Source organism: Myotis daubentonii, chromosome 7 (genome assembly GCF_963259705.1).
Source record: "Myotis daubentonii chromosome 7, mMyoDau2.1, whole genome shotgun sequence".
In the NCBI taxonomy this organism is placed as follows: domain Eukaryota; kingdom Metazoa; phylum Chordata; class Mammalia; order Chiroptera; family Vespertilionidae; genus Myotis; species Myotis daubentonii.
The window spans coordinates 30,203,631-30,226,312 of record NC_081846.1 but is presented as its reverse complement, the minus strand read 5'-3'; the positions used below and the strand labels follow the sequence as shown (position 1 = coordinate 30,226,312).

General features: G+C 43.4%; 1 protein-coding gene across 2 annotated transcripts in view; it reads left to right on the top strand.

The window, feature by feature from the left end:
* The first annotated feature begins 382 nt into the window (after positions 1 to 382).
* The window catches only part of SLC16A14 (solute carrier family 16 member 14), a 30,899-nt gene continuing 8,599 nt past the window's right edge, over positions 383 to 22,682 (top strand). The window contains exons 1-5 of one of the 2 annotated variants that reach the window (XM_059703445.1): positions 383 to 522; positions 7,516 to 7,594; positions 9,344 to 9,615; positions 15,183 to 15,326; positions 20,443 to 21,420. In XM_059703445.1, the coding sequence (XP_059559428.1) occupies positions 7,563 to 7,594; positions 9,344 to 9,615; positions 15,183 to 15,326; positions 20,443 to 21,420 (1,426 nt within the window). In that variant the 5' untranslated portion in view covers positions 383 to 522; positions 7,516 to 7,562. The remainder of the gene's footprint in view (positions 523 to 7,515; positions 7,595 to 9,343; positions 9,616 to 15,182; positions 15,327 to 20,442; positions 21,421 to 22,682) is intronic. The other variant, XM_059703446.1, reaches the window with a different exon arrangement.

Sequence of the window (22,682 nt, the reverse complement as noted above, 5' to 3'; positions counted from 1 at the left end):
ATACCTCTGTTCTCACCTGAATCTTGGGTTAGGTTTCAGGTCCTTGCCTTCAGTAATAAAACTGTGCAGAGCCATTAACGAGCCTCAGCCAAAGCTATAATCTACGACCGGCCACAAGAGTGTGCACGTGAGGAGACTGCAATTTTTTTCTGCCAAACCAGAATTAGCCGGTACAGGAATGAACGAGCCTGGAGATTTGAAATTGCACTGATTGGAAGGGAGAGCTCAGGTTAGGTTCGGGCTCCCTCCAAAGGACCCTTTTTAAAGACGGAGGCCCCGAGCTCAAAGCTTCACCAGACGCTCACCTGGCTCGACCTCAAGCGACAGAGGAGCCCGGAGCCCCACGCCGAGCGCACGGAGCCGGGTGGAGCGCCGCGCCGCAGGCACCCACAAATCCAGGATGATAGGCGACACTGCAACAAATCTCTTCGCCCAGCAGTTCAGGGGGCTCCGAGGGAAACCGCAAGTCCAGGGATCCGGGCCGGGAGCCCAGTGAGGCCGCAGCCCTGCGCGCCCTGGGCGGTGAGTATCCCGAGGCCGCGCGGCGCCGCGGGCCCGGGAGATGGAGAGGCCCTGGGGGCATCTTGGAATTGGGGGCTGTGGGTGGCACCCCGAGCCCCTCGGGAAGAGGCGGCGCAGAACCTGGGGAGCGTCGGGAACGGCTGCCTAGCGGTCGAGGGCAGGGCTGCTCCAAGTGCGGTGGTCGCGCCCAGGCAGCCTTTGGGGGGGCGGGGGGGCGGGAGGGAGCCTCCCGAGCTGCTGGCGAGGCCACCTGGGCGGCGGGGTAACCTGCGGTCCAGGGCGGAGCAAGAGGATGCGCGCCCCGCTCTCCCGGTGGCCACGGGCCCGCGCGCACCGTCCAGGGGCTCGGCGTCCCTCGGAACCTACACTCGGCTCTGCCCCGCGCCCGGTCCCGTCCCCCGTCTTCTCTCACAGCCTCCAGTTTGGGACTCGAACCGCCACTCGCGAAGCGAAGAGGGGAGACCGGGGACTGAGGCTAGGGGACATTCGGGGGTGCTCAGCCCGCCGGGACTGCGATCCGCGCCGCTTTCCGGTGGAGCTGGCGGGTTCCGAGCGCGCCAGGGGTTGAGGGGTCTCTGGGCACCTGTGGGGGGGGGGGGGTGTCGTCGGATAACAGAGTGCCCGGGAGGGGGCCAGGGGCGGCGGGAGGGCGCTCGGAGGGGGCCCCGGGGCTGGGTGCCGCTCAAGGCGTGCAGATACTGTTCCCCCCACCCCCATAGCGGTGCCGATCAAGGCTCCCAGGGAGGAAAGGGGGGATTAAAATGAGGCGAGAGACCCGAGAGGGCCATTTCAGAGCCAAATGCCGCCCAGGCCATAGACTTGTTTTAGGAGCTCAACTCTGCTTACCCATTAAGCCGTTTTCTTTCCGTGGAAAAGTTGATTCAGCCTCTTAGCAAGGATGAGTGTGGGTTATTAGTGGCGATTAGAAAGATTTATTTTCCCCTTGTCTGGCTTCTTTGTGGATTAGTGTGAGTGTGAGTGTCAGAATGAAGGGGCGGAGGGAGACAAGAACGGGGGCTGGGTGTAAAATAAGCTTTGGAATCCGGCAGGTCTGGGTTCCAGTACCTGCTAGTTTAGTTTGACCTCTCTAAACTTCATCGCCTCCATTTGACAAATAGCCTCAGTCTCCTCATCTGTGAAATGGGACATTAATACCAACTGGACAAGATCATGGTGGAGAAGCCACCCAGCGCAGTCCCTGGCCCATAGAAGGCATTTATCTGCCTATTTTCCCCAGCCGGGGGTCCCTCCGGTTCCTCCTGCGCTGTCTTCTCCACACAAGCTCAGCACCAGCTTTGGTTGCTCCAGTTTCTTCAGGCCTGTTGGCCTCAAGTGCCCCGTTTGAAGGCCCAACAGTTCCTGGGCAGGTCTAGAGGCAAAGTTTCTACAGAGCAAGTTACATGTGGACCCTCCGCCTCAGCTGGAATCTAATAAAGAACCTGCTGCCAACATGCTCCATCCACCTTTGCAGAACATTGTCATTTTAATTTTAACTTGGCACTTTCCTCTTTGCCTCTTATTTATAATGAGCTCACCGCATGCTCACATCATCACAATAGCCAAATTAAAAATGAACCACTTGCTTATGGGAGGTGCTCTGGTACCAGAGCTGTGGAAATTTAATTCCTTTTTAATCTCTGATGTGTTACTTCATTTCCCCCATTTATGATTTCTTTTGCATCGTTCATGAACTCACGCTTGGGGAGAATGGAAGGTTGACTATTTGTCCCAATAGTATCTTTCCATTTGCTTCCTTCACCTTCTTCAGTGTGAAGTCCTAATGTTATATGCTGATCTTCCAACAGGGGAGCTTAGAATGGGTACTATATTTTTTAGAGATTGACCCTTAGTGGAAGACCCACATTTCCGTGCCTCCATTTACCCCCGTGTGCCACATGCATGTTGTTATTTTACATGTGTGTCAGAACGTGGAAAGGGCTGGAGGGAGCCTTGAAGGCCTTAAGGTGAAGAAAGACTTGGAGCCTGGGGCAGAGTGGTCCAGAGCCCTCTCCTAATTCTCCCTTTTTCTCCAGGTGCACAGGAGGATCATAATATGCAAACAACTCTTTCTAACTCATCATTATAGAAATGCTAACATGCTTAAGCAAACTTGGTAGAATAGACAGACATTTTTCTTCTGTTGACTTTTGGGCTTTTTTATTTGTTTTTTAAAAGGAACTTTTTAAATTAATTTTAGAGAGAGAGGAAGGGAGAGGGAGAGAGAACATCCATGTGACAAAACACCTATCCACTGCCTCCTGCATGCACCCCACCGGGGAAGGAACCTGCAACCTGGGCATGTGCCCTGACCAGGTGTGAATCCACAACCTTTCGGTGTATGGGACAACACTCCAACTAACTGAGCCACCGGCCAGGGCTTGACTTTTGTTTTTTAGTGAACCTGGTTGGACAATAAGTTGACTGTGATTTGTCAAAACAGGAATTACTTTTAGAGAGACTTAGGTGTGAAATGCAGACGGCTCTGGTAGATCTTCAGGAACCTCCTGAGGACCTGACAGAACTTCCTTTACCCATCCCCACCTCCAGGAGCTCTCTCCATCTGACACTAAAGTCTACATGCACAGCTGTGCCTCTTGAATAAAACCGGTCTATTAAATGCTATTCAGCATCTTTACTTATGACAAACTGGAAATATCAAGAACAGTTCAATGACAACTGCATCTCTTCACCCATAAAATAAATAACTCAGTAAGACTGTGAAGTTCTTAACATTGCTTAAGAAAATGATTATTGCCTTAGCTGATTTGGCTCAGTGGATAGAGCATCAGCCTATGGACTGAAGGGTCCTAGGTTCAATTCCAGTCAAGGGCACATGCCCAGGTTGCAGGCTTGATTCCCAGTAGAGGGCATGCAGGAGGCAGCCAAGCAATGATTCTCTCTTATCATTGATGTTTTTGCCTCTTTCTCCCTCTCCCTTCCTCTTTTAGATCAATAAAAATATATTTTAAAAGAAAAAAGAAATGATTATTTCAACTCATGGGTTGAAAAACTGTAACTTTTGTATTACTATTTCAAAAGTGTTTCTTATGTAGATGGACTTTAGGAAAATGCCAAGTAGTACTGTTTTATCTTATGAAACAGCTGAACATTGTCCCACTGATTGTAAAGGATGTTATTACTTATACTAGTGACCCGGTGCACGGATTCGTGCACATGGAAAGGAAATTAATTAGAAAGTGGCCAGTGGGCCAGGACTGGGCAAGACAGTCTAGACATGCCCTGGAGCCAACCTGTTTCGGTTCCTCCCCAGCCGGCTGCATCTAGGGTGGCATCATGGCTTGAAGGGTGGCTGTGGAGTGAGGGGGGAGGGTCCCTCCAGCAAGTGGGGTCCCCCAGCCTGGCCTGCAGGGACGGGGCTGAAACTGGCTCTCCGACATCCCCCAAGGAGTCCTGGAGTGTGAGAGGGCACTCTGCAAAGTTGCTGTTGTACAGGGTGTGGAACACAAATGCAAGTGTGCAGTAAACCAGATTCGGGGCCAACAGTGCCCCAGCAACAACATAACGCACGGCCAGCCAAAGGTGGAATCGTGCAGCCCTGAGAGGAATTGGACTCCCCGCTCTCTGGTTTCAGGGTGTGTCACCCGAGAACCACTGCTGCCAAGTCATTGCAGCTCAGTAGCTCCTGCATTGAGCGTCTGCCCCCTGGTGGTCAGCGCACATCATAGCTACCAATCGGACAGCCACTCAGCATATTAGCCTTTTATATATATAGATTGGCCAGTCATACCCACTGTCCAGCTGCTCTTTCTGGCCCCCTTGGGATTCTACATACAGCTAGCAGGGACTGAGGGTGGACAACCACCAAACACCCTCAGGACCCTTTCTAGGTTCATCCTCTTGGCTTTCTGACAGTGCAGCAATTTCCTCGGCTATGAGTTCTGGACTGAAAGGCTGCTCCGTCCCTTTCTATCCTTAGGCAGGCTATTTTCTCCTTAGGGGAGAGGAGGGTGGTAGCAGACACACACACACACAAGCCTAGAGTCCAACACAGGCTGGACTTCCCAAGGAAAGTGGCTCTTGGATTAATTGTCTTTCTTTTGTTTCCCCCCTCTTTTACAATTTAGTCACTAATCTATGGAGGTAAGAAGCTGATCCAGATGGTGTTTAAAAGATAAAGGGGCCTTTAGTTTCTTATAAAGTTAATATATGTTTACTTAGTTGTTGTTTTTTTACCAATGAGATTTTTTTAAAAAGAGCAAAAATTATTTGTAAGACTGTCATCCAAAAAATAATGACCATCATTTTTCTTTGTTTCACTCCAGTCTTCTTTCCTATAAATACATATTTTTAACAACAAAGGGATCATGACATGTGTCCCATTTTGTGGCCCCCATATATAATTCACACTTTCTATGTCTTCAGAGTTCAGTGTGATTTGATTTTTTTTTGTGTGATTTGATTTTTGATGGTGGACTTGCTTTGCACGGCTATACCATGACTGATTTACTTAACACCTACTCTGTCTAATATTGGATATTTGACATGTTTGCGGAGGATTTTTTCTTACTATTTCTGGGTTCACTGTTATAATTTAGTTGAATTTTGAAACATGAACAGAAGAGGACCAGGAGGTTAGAAAAAGAGAAGTATGTTCCCAAAACAGGAAAGAAGAGAAAGGCATACACAAAAGCTTAAAAGAGACTGTGCCACCTTAGCCAGTTTGGCTTAGTGGGTAGAGCATCGGCCTGGGGACTGAAGGGTCCCAGGTTTGATTCCAGGTCAGGGCACATGCCTGGGTTGTGGGCTTGATCCCCAGTAAGGGGAGGGCAGGAGGTATCCAATCAATGATTCTCTCATTCATGTTTCTATTTCTCCCTCCCTCTCCATTCCTGTCTGAACTCAATAAAAATATTTTTTTTTAAAAAAAGAGGGACTTGCCGAAACTGGTCTGGCTCAGTGGATAGAGCGTCGGCCTGCGGACTGAAGGGTCCCAGGTTCGATTCCAGTCAAGGGCATGTACCTTGGTTGCGGGCACATCCCCAGTGGGAGATGTGCAGGAGGCAGCTGATCGATGTTTCTCTTTCATCGATGTTTCTAACTCTCTATCTCTCTCCCTTCCTCTCTGTAAAAAATCAATAAAATATATTTAAAAAAAAAAAAAAAAGAGGGACTGTGCCAAGTGTGGGGAGCTGCAGGTGCTTCACAGGGCTGGACAGCAAAATGCTAAGGTTGGGAGATAGGAGGAGGGACCAGGCTGGGGTGGGGGTGGGCAGATGTGCAGGAAGGGAACCTGGCAGCCTTGGGCAGCCACACCAAGGGGTGTGTGTGTGTGTGTGTGTGTGTGTGTGTGTGTGTGTGTGTGTTGGGGGGGGGGCGGGGGAGTTAATCCTAAAGATAATTTGATGAGGTGAGAAAATTATATGGCAAGACAGCATTTTATTACTCCCTGCAGTCTGGATAATGGGGAAGTGGAAAGGACCGTGGCTGAGAGCAGGAAGTGTGGCAATTGAGAACTGGACAACTATCTAAGAGATAGAATCATTTAAAAGATAAAAACAATAATAACAAGAATGAGGTATGAGAGACAGGAAAAAGCAAGATGAGCCCCAAGACAGATCCATGACATCGCTCTTCCACAGGCATCCTGGTTTCCTGGAGCCCATGTCTCCCTGACAAACTGCTAACCAGAACCAATGCTATCGTGCATGGATCAGCAAACTTTCCCTGCAAAGCATGGGTGGGGGACCTTTATCTATCAAGGGCCATTTGTATATTTATAACATCACTCACTTAATATAATTCACTTAATACAAGTTTATGCTGCTATAAAAAAAAGCTCCTAGATTTATTGAATTTTGAGTCCTGCGGTTGCCTTGGCAAGGCCAGACCACATGATTTTGCAGGCCTTATACCATCCGAGGGCTGGACGTTCCCCACCCCTGCTATAAAGAGTCGGAAAGTAAGTATTTTTGATTTTGAAGGTCATTTGGCCTTTCAAAAGGTGAAAACAATTCTTAGGAGTGATTAGGATCATACAGAAAGAGGCTCTGCAATTCAGAGTCTGCTTCTCTGTCCTCCCCATTCACATCATTACACACCTGGGACATTTCCACAGTTGGAGTTGTTCCCAGTGTATTTGGGATCATTTTTTATACCATCATCTTTCATTGCCACAAAATGATTTTTCAGCAATAATCATTTGTAATGGTCTTTAATAATTATGATTTTATTTGTTCTGTTATAAATTAACTAGAGGCTCGGTGCATGAAAGTTTGTGCACTGGGGGGGGGGGGGGTTGTCCCTCAGCCCGGGGAGAGGGCCTAAGCCACAGTCTGGCTTCCCTCTGCCAGAGGCGATCGACTTATCAGGGGAAGGCACCATCACGCCCTCGTTGCTGCTGCCTCTGGCCTCCCTCTGCGAGAGGCGACCTGGTGATCAGGGAAAGGTGATACCCCAATATGGCCTCTGCTGCTGCCACTGCTGGCTGCGAGGCTGCCTGAGCCTTGGCCAGGCCCTTGTTGCCTGAGCCTGGGGCCCTCGCAGCTGCAGTCACCATCGACGGCTTGCCTGAGCCTCGGGCCAGCCCTGAGCAGCGGCTTGCCTGAGTCTGGAGCCGGCCCTGGGCAGTGGCAGCTGCCAGCGCAGCGTCAAGTCCCTGCCCACCCATGCACCTCACAGCTCACGCAGCCCCGCCCATCCATGTGCACCTGCTGCACATGCAGCCTCTTGGTGATTGCTAGTTGCGGCGTGAGGGCCTCACAGCATGAGGGCGTGACGATCACCATAGGCTTTTATTAGTATAGATTCTGAAAAAAGAATAGATTTCACTTTCAAGACATAATTCAAATTGAGCAAACCATTTCATGGATTGACTCCAAATTTTAATTTCCAAACCAAAGTTTTTCACCTCTCACTCTTGAACTCTGTTTTGCTATTTTAAATTTTCAACAAAAATAAAATCTCCAGGTGGGCATATACTAGTAGAGTGGCAGAATGGTGAAGTAACTCGAGTTCTGGTCTTCATCTCCACAGTAACTGCTGTTACAGTTCACTCAAATGTCCTGCAGTGACATGTGGCAATGCAGGGACCGCAGACCCGGATTGAGCCGAGGTGAGCTCCAACAACTCTGCGCTCTTAGGAATTTACTCTCAAAACAAGTGTGTGTTACTGGCCACACCTGTGCCAGGGCTCAACTGCGTAACCAGCGGTTCCATGAAATAATTTCCATGTAGAATACAATGTTCAAGAAAGGATGAGTAATAAAGCATCCTAATTTGAAGCTTACAGATGTATAATATTGAAACATAACTGTTTGGAACTTTGACCAGCAAAAGATTTTTTGGAGAGGAGTATTTTATTAGCGACATTGTCTAGAATTGCTGGCACATATCTTTTTAATATATTTTTATTTATTTCAGAGAGGAAGGGAGAGGGAGAGATAGAAACATCAATGATGACAGGGAATCATTGATCGGCTGCCTCCCACACGCCCCCTACTGGGGATTGAGCCCACCACCTGGGCATGTGCCCTTAACCGGAATCCAACCTGGGACCCTTCAGTCCGACACTCTATCCACTGAGCCAAACCAGCTAGGGCACTGCTGGCACATATTAATCATAAAAAAGCAGAGCAACTTTGAGCCAATTGTTGTTTTAAAGTTCTCTATGGATGATACTCTGCCTCCTTGCTTTTGGGGCAGAGTGCTCCTGCTGTTCTGTGCTTGGTGCTCCACTACCTGTGGCCTTGCAATGGTGCCCTGCAAGACTCAGCTCCATTGGAACTGCCCAACAATCATTTCCATATGTAGTAGGCAACAGTCTCTTCCATTATCCTGAACATCAAGGCCTTTTCATAACCACCATCCTCCTCAGTTTCAGCCAATGACCCAAACATCCTACTTCACCAAAAAATTTAGACCAGTAGGTGTAACTCTCTCCCCTCTACTCACAATCTTATCTCCGTCCACCTCTACTTGCTATAGTCTCAGAGGAGGATAGGTTTCTCCCCCGATCAAGATCAATCCTCTGATCCCACCACCTCCAAGATTAGTCATCCTCTCCTTCTTTTGCTCCTTATCCTCCGCTCTTATGCACCCCCTTAATTCTCATCCTAAAAAAATAAAACAAAACCAGAGTCCTCCCTGACTTAGCATCACCCCCTCCCTGCTCCATCCAGCCTCCTTCCTCTTGTTCGAACATCTTGAGAGATGTATCTAGGCAAAGCACAAATCACCAACATTAGAAAGCTGTATCTCCCATTGTAAGATAGTTAATTGGCTTCTACTTTGTAAATCTCTCCTGAGTTGGGTACACACAAGTCAGTCCTCCTGAGGTTAATCCATTCCGGCTCTATTGAGCACTTAGATCCATAAAATGAGAACCAGAACATATGCCAGGGCCCCACCAAGGTGAAGCTACTCTGCAACGCTGCCTAAGGCCAGGCGTCTTCTTTCTCTGATACCTTTTTCATCCATCTCAATAAGGGACTTAGGAATGAGCTTTAGAATCAGAAATAGCTGGATTCAAACCTTCATTTCCTGTCTGACCACACTGCTTATTACCTATGAGACTTTGGGAAAGTTGCCTCCTTTCTCTATTTTCATATATTTAAAATAGGGATTATAATACTTACATATATAGTGATTTTAAAGGTTAAACGACTTTCATAAAAGCACTTGGTCCTGAGAAAAAGTGAAAAGTCTTCCCAAATCTGCATGATGACAAAGATTCATCTGAAGGTCTGATAGGATGATGGGGCCACTTCGGTTATGATGACAAGGTAGAGCTGTCCAAAGAAGATGAAGATTTTTTTTGTTTTGTTTTGACATTCAATAAAATGATTTGTCATATGTATTTCAGAAAATCTTGGAAAATGTATACAAGTCATGAAGATATTGGGTATGATTTTGAAGATGTCCCCAAAGACAAGAAGACACTTAAATCCCACCCAAACATTGATGGCGGATGGGCTTGGATGATGGTCCTTTCCTCTTTCTTCGTGCACATCCTCATCATGGGTTCCCAGATGGCCCTGGGGGTCCTCAATGTGGAATGGCTTGAAGAATTCCATCAGAGCCGCGGCCTGACCGCATGGGTCAGCTCCCTCAGCATGGGCATCACCTTGATTGTGGGTATGTTCGCCTGTCACCTGTTGTAAAACCGAATAGTTATAAAATGACAATTCCCCACCATAAGTAATGTTTTATATTGTTGAAACAGTAATGTTAGTGATGTTACTATTTATTGTAGCAAAATGTACATAATATAAAGTTTACCGTTTTAACCATTTTTAGGTAAACAGTTTAATGCTGCTGAGTACATTCATCACCACCCTCCATCTCCAGAACTGTTTTCATCTCCCCAAACTGAAACTCTGTATCCATTGAACAGTAACTCCCTATTCCTCCTCCCCCAGCCCCTGGCCACCCCCATTCTATTTTCAGTCTTTATGAATTTGATTACTCTAAGTACCTTATATAAGTGGAGTCATACAATATTTGTCCTTCTGTATGATATTGTTATTTGAATATTATAAACACTTGGAGTATTTTTTAAATTGATTATTTTTAAAACTCTCTTTCGCCCCAAGCTCTGTTTTCTTAACTGTTGTAACACAATTATATATCATTACAAATATCTGTTCATTTAACACTTATTAATATTTATAAAAGATAAAAATTTTAGAGAAAACACTGTAAAAGTCAACTAACAGTCTTATTTCAGAGTTCTAATTAATTTGAAATTGATCATATGCTATTGGAAAATCTATTAAACTATTTTTAGGAAAGTTACTGATATAGCAAATAGGGAGCAATAGTAATATATTCTTGCATTTTCTAGTTAAGCCTACCCATACAGCAATCTATGAAACCAATTCTTATCAATTTGAAATACTAAACCAGAAAGTTATTATAAATGTAATCTGTTATTATAGCTAATGTGTTTCATTTTTGGAACTAAACAACTTTCACTGTCAACTAATATTCAAGAAGTACTTATTATATACCAGCTGCTTTCCTTTACATTATCTCATTTAATTCTAACAATCTACACTATACCCTAATGTTCACTTGCTCCACTTGAAAGAAGCAACCATCATTTTATATCAGTTTTTTAAATTTAAAATATTTGTGATATATTTTATACCAGAAACATAAATGGCCTCAAATCTTTTTCTGGTTTTGTGAGAATATGTGTATGACAAGCATATGTGTGTTTGATGGGAGTCTGTGACTTTTCAGTGGTTTCTACATTAGCAAGTAATCATTTGAATTCAACTCAGAGATTTGTTGATCTTGGATGGCTCTCAATTAATGCTATTTTGGGCAATACACATGATATTAATACAGTAATAATACTAATGAGAGAATACAAGGACAAACTGTTATTTCCCAAGATATGGGTGGGATGTGTGTGTGTTTATCAAAGAGAATTGATACTGACCTAGTTTTAAAATTAAATAAGGGCATCATTATGTATATGAGAGGAATGTTAAGAAATCATGTTTGCCTATAACATTGATGACCTGACTTCTTCAATCCTGCATTGGGCTAAAACTAGGACTATTTGTCATACAAAAAAATTTAAGTTTTACTGTGATGTAGGGAATGTGCTGGTTTTGTGTTGGATGTAGTAAATATACCTTCTCAATAAGTCAGTAAAAGAAAATTATTCTTCTAGAATACTTAAAATTCTGGGTGGTTTTGTTTGTTTTTTACCTTTTTAAAAATAAAATTTTAAGAGATTGAACAAAGTACTTATAGATTCCATCTAGGACGTGTGTGTTTACAACAAAAAAAGAAGACTCAGCAAAAAGCCAGGGCATATAATATCACAGCATTTTCCAAAATACCCGATAAGGCTATCTTAAGCAATGGAAACTAGTCCTGAAATGACTGAATATAGTTTTGAAGTTGATCCTCAAAATAACAACACTTAACTTGTAATGATGGTGAAATGTGATAGTTATCTTCAGTTTAATTGGGAGATAACTATATTCAGAATTCTGTTTGAGAGCCCAGAATCCCTGAAGTCCAGACAATGGAACTTTAGATTGTAGACTAACCTTTCTACAGAAAAGGTACCTAAAAAACATCTTTTGCTGTGGGGCTCAGAAATCATAACATAGCAAGGCTCATAGTCATATCAACGAAAGGTCTTTTATTCTATCATAACCCTAAATGGCTGTTCATTGTCTAGAGCTGCCTGGTACAGGGGAGCTGCAGGTGCATTGAGTATTTTTTCAAGCCAGAAGCCATCAAGAACAGCCCCCTTTATTTAGCACTTACTACATGCCACACCAATATTATGTACATGATCTCATTTGATCCAGCAGCAATACTGGAGGCCAGCCCACCATCCCCACCTGACAGGAAGAACATACAATGCTCAGACACATTAAGTAACTTACCTAAGGTTGATCAGCCAGTAAGTGTGGGACCAGCTTTAAACCTGGTCCACTGGATTCCAAAATGGTGTCCACTATACCACACTGCCTGCCATGATGTTGAATGAGAACTGAAAATATATCTGAAGTAGATAAATACAAATTGTTTTTATTTTCTAATCACTATAAGCACAATTGGGTTATCTCTTTTAAATTTAAAAAATGTGAATTATGTTACAAACTTGAAAGCCATCTCTCTGTTGGGCAGTGAGTTGCACATGGGAAATTCAATAATTTCATTCTTGTTTTTCATTCTTTGCTAGCATGGATTTTGCCAGTTTCTGCAGAAGATTCCATTTTTTAACAATTTTTAACACATTATTTAGATTTCCAGCAGACTTAGTGATGGCTCTCAGAATAATTCCTGGTGGAAGCCATGTCATTAGGGGACTCTGTGGGCTGCACAAGGTCACTGACTTGCTAAGCAGATGTAGAGCAGTGGGTGTCAGTCCTGGCTGCACATCAGAGCCCCCTGAGCACTTTTAATAACCATAATGCTAGGGCTGCACCTGGACCATTACATCAGGATCATGGGATGAGACTGGAGCGTCAGGGTTTGGGGGGAGGGAGGTGTTTTCTTTTTTTAAAGCTCCTAAGTGACTCCAATGTTCAGCTAAGGCAGAGAGCCACTGATTTAGAGGCTCCTAACGCCTATTGTCATGAGGGGTGGTTAGTCCAAGAGACCAGGAGTTCATATCTAACCTCATCCATGATTGTATGCCAAAGCTCACTTCAGATTGTTTCTTCCTTCACCTGAACTGTTTTTAACCTACAAGATGCTGGGATGGGCAAGAAATCATGACTTCCTCAGGGTGTTCCCTGCAGCAACATAACACTTTATTGTGTGGGAAATGGGCTGAGATTCCGATTTCCTTCTGGAGAAGAGAGAGTCTGATGATGAATAATCTCATTCCAAAACACTGAATTCCTCTACAAAAGTGGGGATCATAGCCAAAGGACTGTGTCTCAATCTTCTACCCCTCTCCTTAGACCATGTGGGGAGTTCTTCTCATCTTGTTGAAATAGCAGTTAAAGCTTAGAGATGCCGCTGGCCATCAATAAGCAATGGTTAGAAAACAGAACAGTCAGAACGCTTGGGCCTGGCGTATCTATAGTTTGTAACTGTGGAGGAGTCACTCATGGCATTTCTGGGTCTGACTTTGCCCGTCTGCAAATCATAAATGAATGGGGCAAGAGTTGATGAACCAAAAGCCAGACACCATTATTAACTAACGTTCCTATCAGTAAAGCAATTCGTATTGCTTTTTGATATGTAATATTCCTGTAGACAGGAATATCTGCACTTGGGAATTTCTCCCCCTTTTTCTTCAAATGCTTTCTTCACACAAGTTTCATAAGCAGGCAGAAATACTTGCTTCTGGGCCTTCCTGTAATGTAGAAAACATGTTCATGCTACTGCACTGTGATCTGTTGGCCTTTCAGATCCTAAAAGGCCTATTAACAGCAAAGCCATGAGTCATGCATTTTTATCTTTTTAGTCGTTCATTTGGATTCAAGTAGTGAAATGACCACGGGTTTAGAAAAATAAAAATATTTGTAAAGAAATCAAAGAAATATCTTAAACTTTGAATTTCAGTTGTTCCCAATAATTCCCCCAGATGTTTATCGATATGCTTAGTTTACATATTTGTATAATGTGCTTATTGTATAATACCTATAAAAGTATATTTATCTAGAATATATTTACTATATTAAATCTATTCTGAGAGATTTATCTACTGAATTATTTTCTGTAATATGATAGGCTTAAGTGAATAAGTCTTTACCTTCATAATTTTTAGAATTAGGCCCTCTCAAAACAGTTAGATCAAAATAACAACAACAAAAACTCTTAGCTGACTGTGTACCCAAATATGCACATGAATATAGTTAGAACTCAACAGGGCGTTTTTCAGTTTGGGCTAAAAGGGGAAGCTCCTTAGAGTTCAACAAGTTTTTAACCTGCATAGTCCCACCTGAGTACAGTTATGAAACTATGTAAGATAATAATGATAAAAAATAAGATGATGTTTAAAACGTGCCATCTTACTGAATGTTGAGTATGGCTTCATACTGTACTGTATTGCTAAAATCTGGATTGCTATATGGACAAAGAATCATTGATTACAAGACAAGCATTAGGCTTCTTCAGTGACATCCGAAATTACCACAAAATCAGGAAGAAAACAAAGAGGGTTGACAAAAACTAGAGCATTATAGTAAAGTAAGCAATCAGAATGTGAGCATTGGGACATCTTGCATAACGAGTGTTTTCCTGAATCTCCACATGGTGTGATAAATGCCTAGCCTGATGAGTCCAGTCTGAGGAGTCCTTTTCAGCTTGGCTTGCATCTGGTGTCCTCGTGACAACAGGCTATAGGTTCTTTGCCTGAAGCCTGGGAGTCCTGAGAACCCCCTTCCTGTACTCCCTTTAGGTCTGGAGTCAAAAACTGAAATGTGCACAGAAGCCAAACAGTTCATGTAAATGAGAGCAGGAGGCCAGATATAAAACTAAGGAGAAAGTGGAGACTGCGGCAAACTAGAGAGGGTGTGATGCAGCTAAAGGGACCAGCTACTGCACAGCTCCAGCTGATTTGAGCTGTGTGGGAAGATAATGTGCGGCCACTGAATTTTTTTTTAAATTCTCTTCATTTTAAATGTGACCAATTATTCAACACATTTTAAAACATATTTGGGTACACAGTCAGCTAAGCGTTTCTTGTTGTTTGGGATAAACAAAATGCAATGACAGGCTGGATAGAGCCCCCACATCAGTTTAGGACTTCTGCTGTGTGAAGAGAATGAGCCAATGTATCTATTTCAGGTCTACCTTCCTTGGACTCCTAGAACCTTGTGCTCACAGTGAAATTATTAAAACCCATCTTTGCATGCAAGAAGCCTTTTTTCGTATAAAGCCATGGGGTTTGACCCTTTGAAGTCCCCGAGGTGCATTACCTCACCCCTACTCAGAATGTCATATACCTAGATTCCCCTTTCTGTCTGAACCTCTCATGTCAGGTGGGGTCTCTGACTCTCTCGTGTATGCGGGATTTCCATACATATGTATGCATTAAATTTGGTTATTTTCTTTTGCTAAACAAAAAAAAGAATAAATACATACATAAAGCAGTGGGGTTGTTTTATTTAACAGACCTAGAAAAGTTTTATTCTTTGCCTTTATATGAGGGTTTACTAAGAAAGCAGGGAAATAAAATGCTTTTAGACAATTCCCTTGTCCATGTTCTGCGGCAGGACCTTTCATCGGCTTGTTCATTAACACCTGTGGCTGCCGTGGGACAGCGATCATTGGAGGACTCGTGAACTCACTGGGCTGGGTACTGAGTGCCTATGCTGCCAACGTTCATTATCTCTTTATTACCTTTGGAGTGACAGCTGGTAAGCATATCGATTTTATTTTAATTTGACATTAAATGTTTTGATTGGGCATTTTGGCAATGAATTTTATTGTGCAGTAAAGAGACCCATTAAAGTATTTTGTCTTTCTGTCTCCTCCATGGCCCCCCCTCTCCCATTTTATCCTCCAGGAAATACTTTTTAATATATTAAGTATGCCTTAAGTATGCCAGAACAACCTAACAACTGTACTTGGTCTAATAGAATTTTTTTTATAGAGAGAGGAAAGGAGGGAGGGATTGAGAGAGGGAGGGAGGAAAGGGAGGAAGGAAGGAAGAAACACCCCAACTGGGCCCAGGAGGTGAACCCACAACCCTTTGGTGTCACAGGCAGACACTCTACCCATTGAGCAACACCAGTCAGGGCACTCACTAATAGAATTTAATTAAATTTTCCATACCTGGTTCTAAGCGCTATGCTTTCTCTTATAAGTACAGGAAAGGGGGGGGGGGGGGGTAAAAATACGGATGTAGGTGAAATATTCAGGAAATTAATAACATTCTCATTTAAAAACTGCAGAATTAAGCATGAATCACAGAATAATCATTTTTGCTTTCAGCCCTGTTCAAATTAATGACGTAGCAGCAAAACCCATCTACATGTAGAGACCTAAGAAGCAAATCTAGAGCACAGTTAGAGTGGTAGTCCCCAGGGGAGAGGTAAAAATTGGCTGCCAAGCAGCACGGTTTGCATATTCGTTCAGACAAATATCTTCCCAGCCATCATTTCCTTTATCAACAGGTAGCAGGATTCACACGGATAAGAAGTAGTTTCTTTCTGGTACAGTTGTTCTTAAATGAACCAGATCCAGCTGACTTTCTTTTTGACTACAGACTTTTTTTTAGAAACTTTTCCTCATAACAGTCCAATGAATAGAGCTCGAACGGGATTTTTGTAGTATAGGTAAGGAGATGAACACTGTTTCTGCTGAGACTGAGACACACTGGGGTCTCTGAGCAGACATGTGGGCCTCCCTGTGAAATTGATCTGGTGGTGTTTGGTTATATGGACTATGACTTGATTCTAATAGCCAGGACTTGAGACGTATTCTCATCATTTAGAGATTTCTGTTACATTCTTTGTTTAAATGGAATTTTATTTCTTGCAGTTAATTGCGTATTGATCCTCAAATATCTATTCATTCATTCATTCATTCATTCATTCATCCATTTATTTATTCAATGAATGTTTATAGATCCAAAGAAGTAGGAAGAAAATTAGAAGGCTTTGAAAGAAAAGTATTTCTTGAGACACTTTATTGCTCCCATTTTTTATACAGGAAAGACCCAAAGAAAGAGTCTCTGAAAATACATTCACCCACCTCCCCCTCCCATATATATATATATATCTGTAGTTAAGTGAAAAAAATTAACTAACTCAGTTAGATTAAAATGAGCCAAATGCTGTTGGGCTGTCATTAGTGGGGCATGTTGAAGATGCTTGGCAATCTAGCCCCTTTATAAGAAAAAAGTTAGATGTAAAAATATACTGCAAAAAGCAAGTGATTGATATATATTTATATCGCTGTACACTTTGTGTTTGAAAGAAACTTTGTTGGTATCCTTCATTCCTAAAAGCATTTCAGACAGATTGTTTTGTATCTTTTTTTTTTCTATGTCCCTGATTCTATTATGATCACCAGATTATTTATTCACTTGATTCTTAGATTCACTTGTTGATAGATGCATGTTTGTTGTTCATAATTTGTATCTTTACCTTTTTCTTCTTCTTTTTCTTCTTAAAGGATACCTTTCAGCATTTCATATAATACTGGTTTGGTGGTGATGAACTCCTTTAGCTTTTCCTTATCTGTGAAGCTCTTTATCTGACCTTCAATTCTGAATGATAGCTTTGCTGGATAAAGTAATCTTGGTTGTAGGTTCTTGGTATTCATCACTTTGAATATTTCTTGCCATTCCCTTCTGGCCTGCAAAGTTTCTGTTGAGAAATCAGCTGACAGTCGTATGGGTATTCCCTTATAGGTAACTGAGTTTCTTTCTCTTGCTGCTTTTAAGATTCTCTCTTTGTCTTTTGCTCTTGGCATTTTAATTATGATGTGTCTTGGTGTGGTCCTCTTTGGATTCCTTTTGTTTGGGGTTCTCTGCGCTTCCTGGACCTGTAAGTCTATTTCTTTCACCAGGTGGGGGAAGTTTTCTGTCATTATTTCTTCAAATAGGTTTTCAATATCTTGCTCTCTCTCATCTTCTGGCACCCCTATAATTCTGATGTTGGTACACTTGAAGCTGTCCCAGAGGCTCCTTACACTATCTTCGTATTTTCGGATTCTTTTTTCATTTTGCTTTTCTGGTTGGGTGTTTTTTGCTTCTTCGCATTTCAAATCTTTGACTTGATTCTTGCGCTCCTCTGGTCTGCTGTTGGGAATCTGTATAGTATTCATTATTTCAGTCCGTGTATGCTTAATTTCTAGTTGGTTCTTTATCATAACATTGAGGGTCTCATTAGATTTCTTGAGGATCTCACTACATTTATCGGCGGCTTCTAGACAGTTCTTAAGAGACCTTAAAAGTGTGGTTCTGAACTCAATATCCTCCATTGACAGTTTTGTCCTGTTTCTTTGTCTCCGCATTTTTTATGCTTTCTTGGTGCACCCCCTAGTGGTCTTTGTGCGCAGTCTTGTTGTAGTTAAGCCTTGATTGTTGTCGGCAATACCGGGGGTGATTTGACCTCCAGGCTAACTGGCTATGAGAGTCTGTTTTGTATCTTTTTTAAAAAAAAAATGTTTTTATTGTTTTTAGAGAGAGAGGAAGGGAGAGGGAGAGAGAGAGAGAAAAACATGGATGAGGGAGGAACATCGATGGACTGCCTCTTGCATGCCCCCTACTTGGGATTGAGCCAATAACCACTGAGTCTGGCTGCATTTTTATTTTTAACACCTAGGCAATTAAAATTGCGTAGGAGTATTCTCTTACTAAGCAGAAAATTAATGTCTGTTTGAGCAATTTTACTTAGCTAAGGGATTCTGGACAAATTTCTTCAATTTTGCTAGAGCTCCCTTATCTTACACCTGGCTCTGAAGACACCTTTCCTCCCACCACACAGACCTGAACCACAGGACATTCTCTCCCTTCTAAGCCTCCTTCCTCCACCCACCTCTTGGGCTATAAGTCCATCCTCTAAACCTAAGTGCGGTGAGTAATTGTTCCAGGGTCCTTCACAGGGCAGGACATTTGCAGAGCTTTGACTGATGCATGGCTTAAGCCAGAATAACCATCCCAAGTCCTGTCCTATAAGTTCATGTAATAATTGTGCTAATTATGGAAGAAGCTTAAAATACAAATCAACAAATAGCAATGTGTAGGTCTTACTAGGTCCTGACTTAACCAATTAAGTTTTTAAAGAATATACTCATTTATGAGACAAATGTAAGTATGGAAACCTTCTGGATATTTCATGATATTAAAGAATTGCTCGTTTTTCAGATAGATAATGATAAGATTACATTGTTGAATCATAATAAATATTTAGAGACTTATACTAAAAATCTTTGCACATGAAAATGACATATTCAGGATTTGCTTTCAAAACATTATGGAGGAGGACAATAATTCTGTGCCACAATATTTAATATCAAATAATTTCTTGGTTCTTTAACAAATAATTTTTTCCATAGTGACCACTGATACACTTATTTTGCAGCTGAGATTTTTGTACCTTAACTGTGGAAGTATAAAATTAATCTCCAATGAAAAAGGTAGCTATTATTTTTAAATGTGACTATTTATCTTCCCATAGAACTTTATTTCATTTTTTTTTGTTATAACAATGCCAGGCATTGAATCTAGACACACAGAGCACTCTAGAGAGAGGGCTCTAGGCTCATCAGTGAACCAAACACATCCCTACCCTCATGGAGCTTGTAGTCTAGCAAAAGGGGAGAAGAGGTCAGGTTATAAGCAATGCACACAAATAATCAAAATCCTTCTGCAGCTACCTACTGGCCACTAGGGGATGAGCAGTGTAGGGTGAGAGGCAGCGTGGGCAGGAGAAAGGCTCTGACGTTGGGTCTGGATTCTTCAATTACCAGCTAAGGGGTCTTGGGAAAGTAACTTAATCTCTATGACAGTGATGGTGAACCTTTAAAGCTCAGTGTGTCAGCATTTTGAAAAACCCTAATTTAACCCTGGTGCCGTGTCACATATAGAAATTTTTTGATATTTGCAACCATAGTAAAACAAAGACTTATATTTTTGATATTTATTTTATATATTTAAATGCCATTTAACAAAGAGAAATCAACCAAAAAAATGAGTTCGTGTGTCACCTCTGACATGCGTGTCATAGGTTTGCCATCACTGCTCTATGAGGTTCAACGCCCCCTTTTATAACCACAGCTAGCTTTCAGAGTTATTTTGAAAATTAAATCAGATAAAGCCTGTAAAGCAACTGGCCTATCATGGGCACTCAATTACTAGTAATTTCGATTGTATTTTCATGTATGATTGCTCTGGTCTCCTTCCAAATTCAAGTAATTCTGAAACTCTTAAATGATGCTGAACTGGGGAGTCTTCAACCTTGACATGTGATATTGGTTAGAGTCTCTTTTATACTATACTAGAGGCCCAGTGCACAAAATTCGTGCATTCAGGTGGGGGTCCCTTAGCCCGGCCTGTGCCCCTCACAGTCCAGGAGCCCTTGGGGGATGTCCAACTGCGGAGTGGGCCTGAACCGTCAGTGGGACATCCTTAGTTTTGCCGCAGAGATGGAAGAGTCTCCCACCACCACTGCTGCTCTCACCAGCCATCAGACTGGCTTGTGGCTGAGCAGTTCTCCCCCTGTGGGAGCACACTGACTACCATGGGGCAGCTCCTGCATTGAGTATCTGCCCCCTGGTGGTCAGTGTGCATCACAGCAACCAGTCATTCCACCTTTCGTTGGGGGAACTGATGGGCTAGAAACTTTGGGGATGACCCTCTTGGTACTTACCCACTAAGCTATTTTTTAACAAGTATTAGTTGATGTCTTTAAATAGCATAGAGACAAGGATAATGCAATGCGGATGATCTTCAAATGCTGCCAGTTCTGGAGATGGCCATTTATGTTGAGCTGTGTGCTTTTTCTTCCCCTTTCAACTGCGCAGGCTTTGGGAGCGGGATGGCCTACCTGCCGGCCGTGGTCATGGTGGGCAGATACTTTCAGAAAAGGCGCGCCCTTGCCCAGGGCCTCAGCACCACGGGGACCGGCTTTGGCACCTTCCTCATGACGGTCTTGCTGAAGTATCTGTGCGCGGAGTATGGGTGGCGGAACGCGATGTTCATCCAAGGCGCCGTCTCCTTAAACCTGTGTGTTTGCGGGGCGCTCATGAGGCCCCTCTCTCCTGGGAAGGAGGGAAAGGACCCAGCAGGGAGAGATCCGCAAGTCCCCCCTGCCCACTCCACGGAATCGGTTAAGTCTAGTGGACAGCTGGGCACGGCAGGCGAAAAGGAGGACAGTCCCGGGCGCGAGGAGACCGTGGGTGACCTTGCAGACCAGGCGTGCCCCGAGGAGGTCGGGCACAGGAAGAACATGTACGCCTTTCGGATGCTGAAGATGGTGAGCCAGCTGACCCTCAGGGTCAGGAAGGGCTTCCAGGAATGGTACTCCGGCTATTTTGGAGCAGCCTCACTCTTTACTAATAGGGTGTTTGTAGCCTTTATTTTCTGGGCTCTGTTTGCATACAGCAGTTTTGTCATCCCTTTCATTCACCTCCCAGAAATAGTCAATTTGTATAATTTATCAGAGCAAAACGACGTTTTCCCTCTGACGTCAATTATAGCAATAGTTCATATCTTTGGAAAAGTGATCCTGGGCATCGTGGCGGACTTGCCCTGCATCAGCGTCTGGAATGTCTTCCTGATGGCCAACTTCACCCTTGTGCTCAGTATTTTCCTTCTGCCACTGATGCACACATATGCCAGCCTGGCGGTCATCTGCGCTCTGATAGGCTTTTCCAGCGGTTACTTCTCCCTGATGCCCGTAGTGACTGAAGACTTGGTGGGGATTGAGCACCTGGCCAATGCCTATGGCATCATCATCTGTGCTAATGGCATCTCTGCATTGCTGGGACCACCGTTTGCAGGTAATTGCACAAGGTTTTATTTTATTTCATTTTACTTTTATTTTTTTATTGATTTCGGAGAGGAAGGTAGAGGGAGAGAGAGATAGAAACATCAATGATGAGAGAGAATCATTGATTAGCTGCCTCCTGCATGCCCCCTACTGGTGATTGAGCCCACAACCCAGGCATGTGCCCTGATGGGGAATCGAACCCAGACCTCCTGGTTCATAGGTCGACTCAACCACTGAGCCACTCTGGTCAGGCAACCATACAAGGTTTTAAAGCTTAGAGTGCATGTAGATTGTTAGGTTGTGTTCTCATCGATGTTATGAAGTCCAAGGTAAATAAGAAGGAAGTTTCCATTTGTGTACATGCCTCTTACTCCTTTTCATTCCTGCCCCCAAATTTCTCACGTATACATTTCAGCAAGGTAAAGGTCATTCTTTCATGTAGAATGCACATGAACTTTTGATCCTTATCTACAAAGTAAGCTGCCAGCGGTCACATGGATAGACAACAGGATAGTGCAGAGCCCCGCCAGGACTGAAGGGGGCAGCCTCTCCCCAGCTCCAGCTGATTTCTGTCACCAAGCGATATGGAGAACTATTGTCTGATCTTCTATTGTTGGGGGGAGGTGGGGGGAGGTCTCCCAAGAGAAACTAAGACTGGGACACTTAGGTGACATTTCCAGATTTTCAAAAGAGTGTAAATCCAACAGAACACATCTATGGGCTGGATCTAGCCCTGTAGTAATTTTCTATTGCTGCTGGAATAAATTGCCTTGAACGTAGTGGCTTCAAACAGTACAGATTTATGATCTTACAGTTGTAGAGGTCAGGCTAAATTGGATCACAATGGGTTAAAATCAAGGTGTCAGCAGAACTAAGGAGGAATCCGTTGCCTTATACAGCTTCTGGAGGCTGCCTGCTTTTTTGGCCCCTGGTTCCTTCTTCCAACCTCTAAGCCAGCAGCACAACATCTTCTCATCTCTCTCTGATTCTGACTCTCCTGCCTCCTTCTTTTACTTATGAAGACACCTATGATTACACTGGGTCCAGCAGATCATCCAGGATAATCCCCCACCTCAAAGCCTTTAACATAATTGCATCAGCAAAATCCCCTTTGTCACCTAAGGTAACATTCACAGGTTCCAGGGATTGAGACTTGGGCATTTGGGAAGAGTTGGAGCATTCTGCTTACCTCAGGTTTAGTTGCCAGACATCTAACATAAGTTCTCTCACATGTATTCACCTCAGTTCAACAGAAAGTTTGCTTTTTGCAAC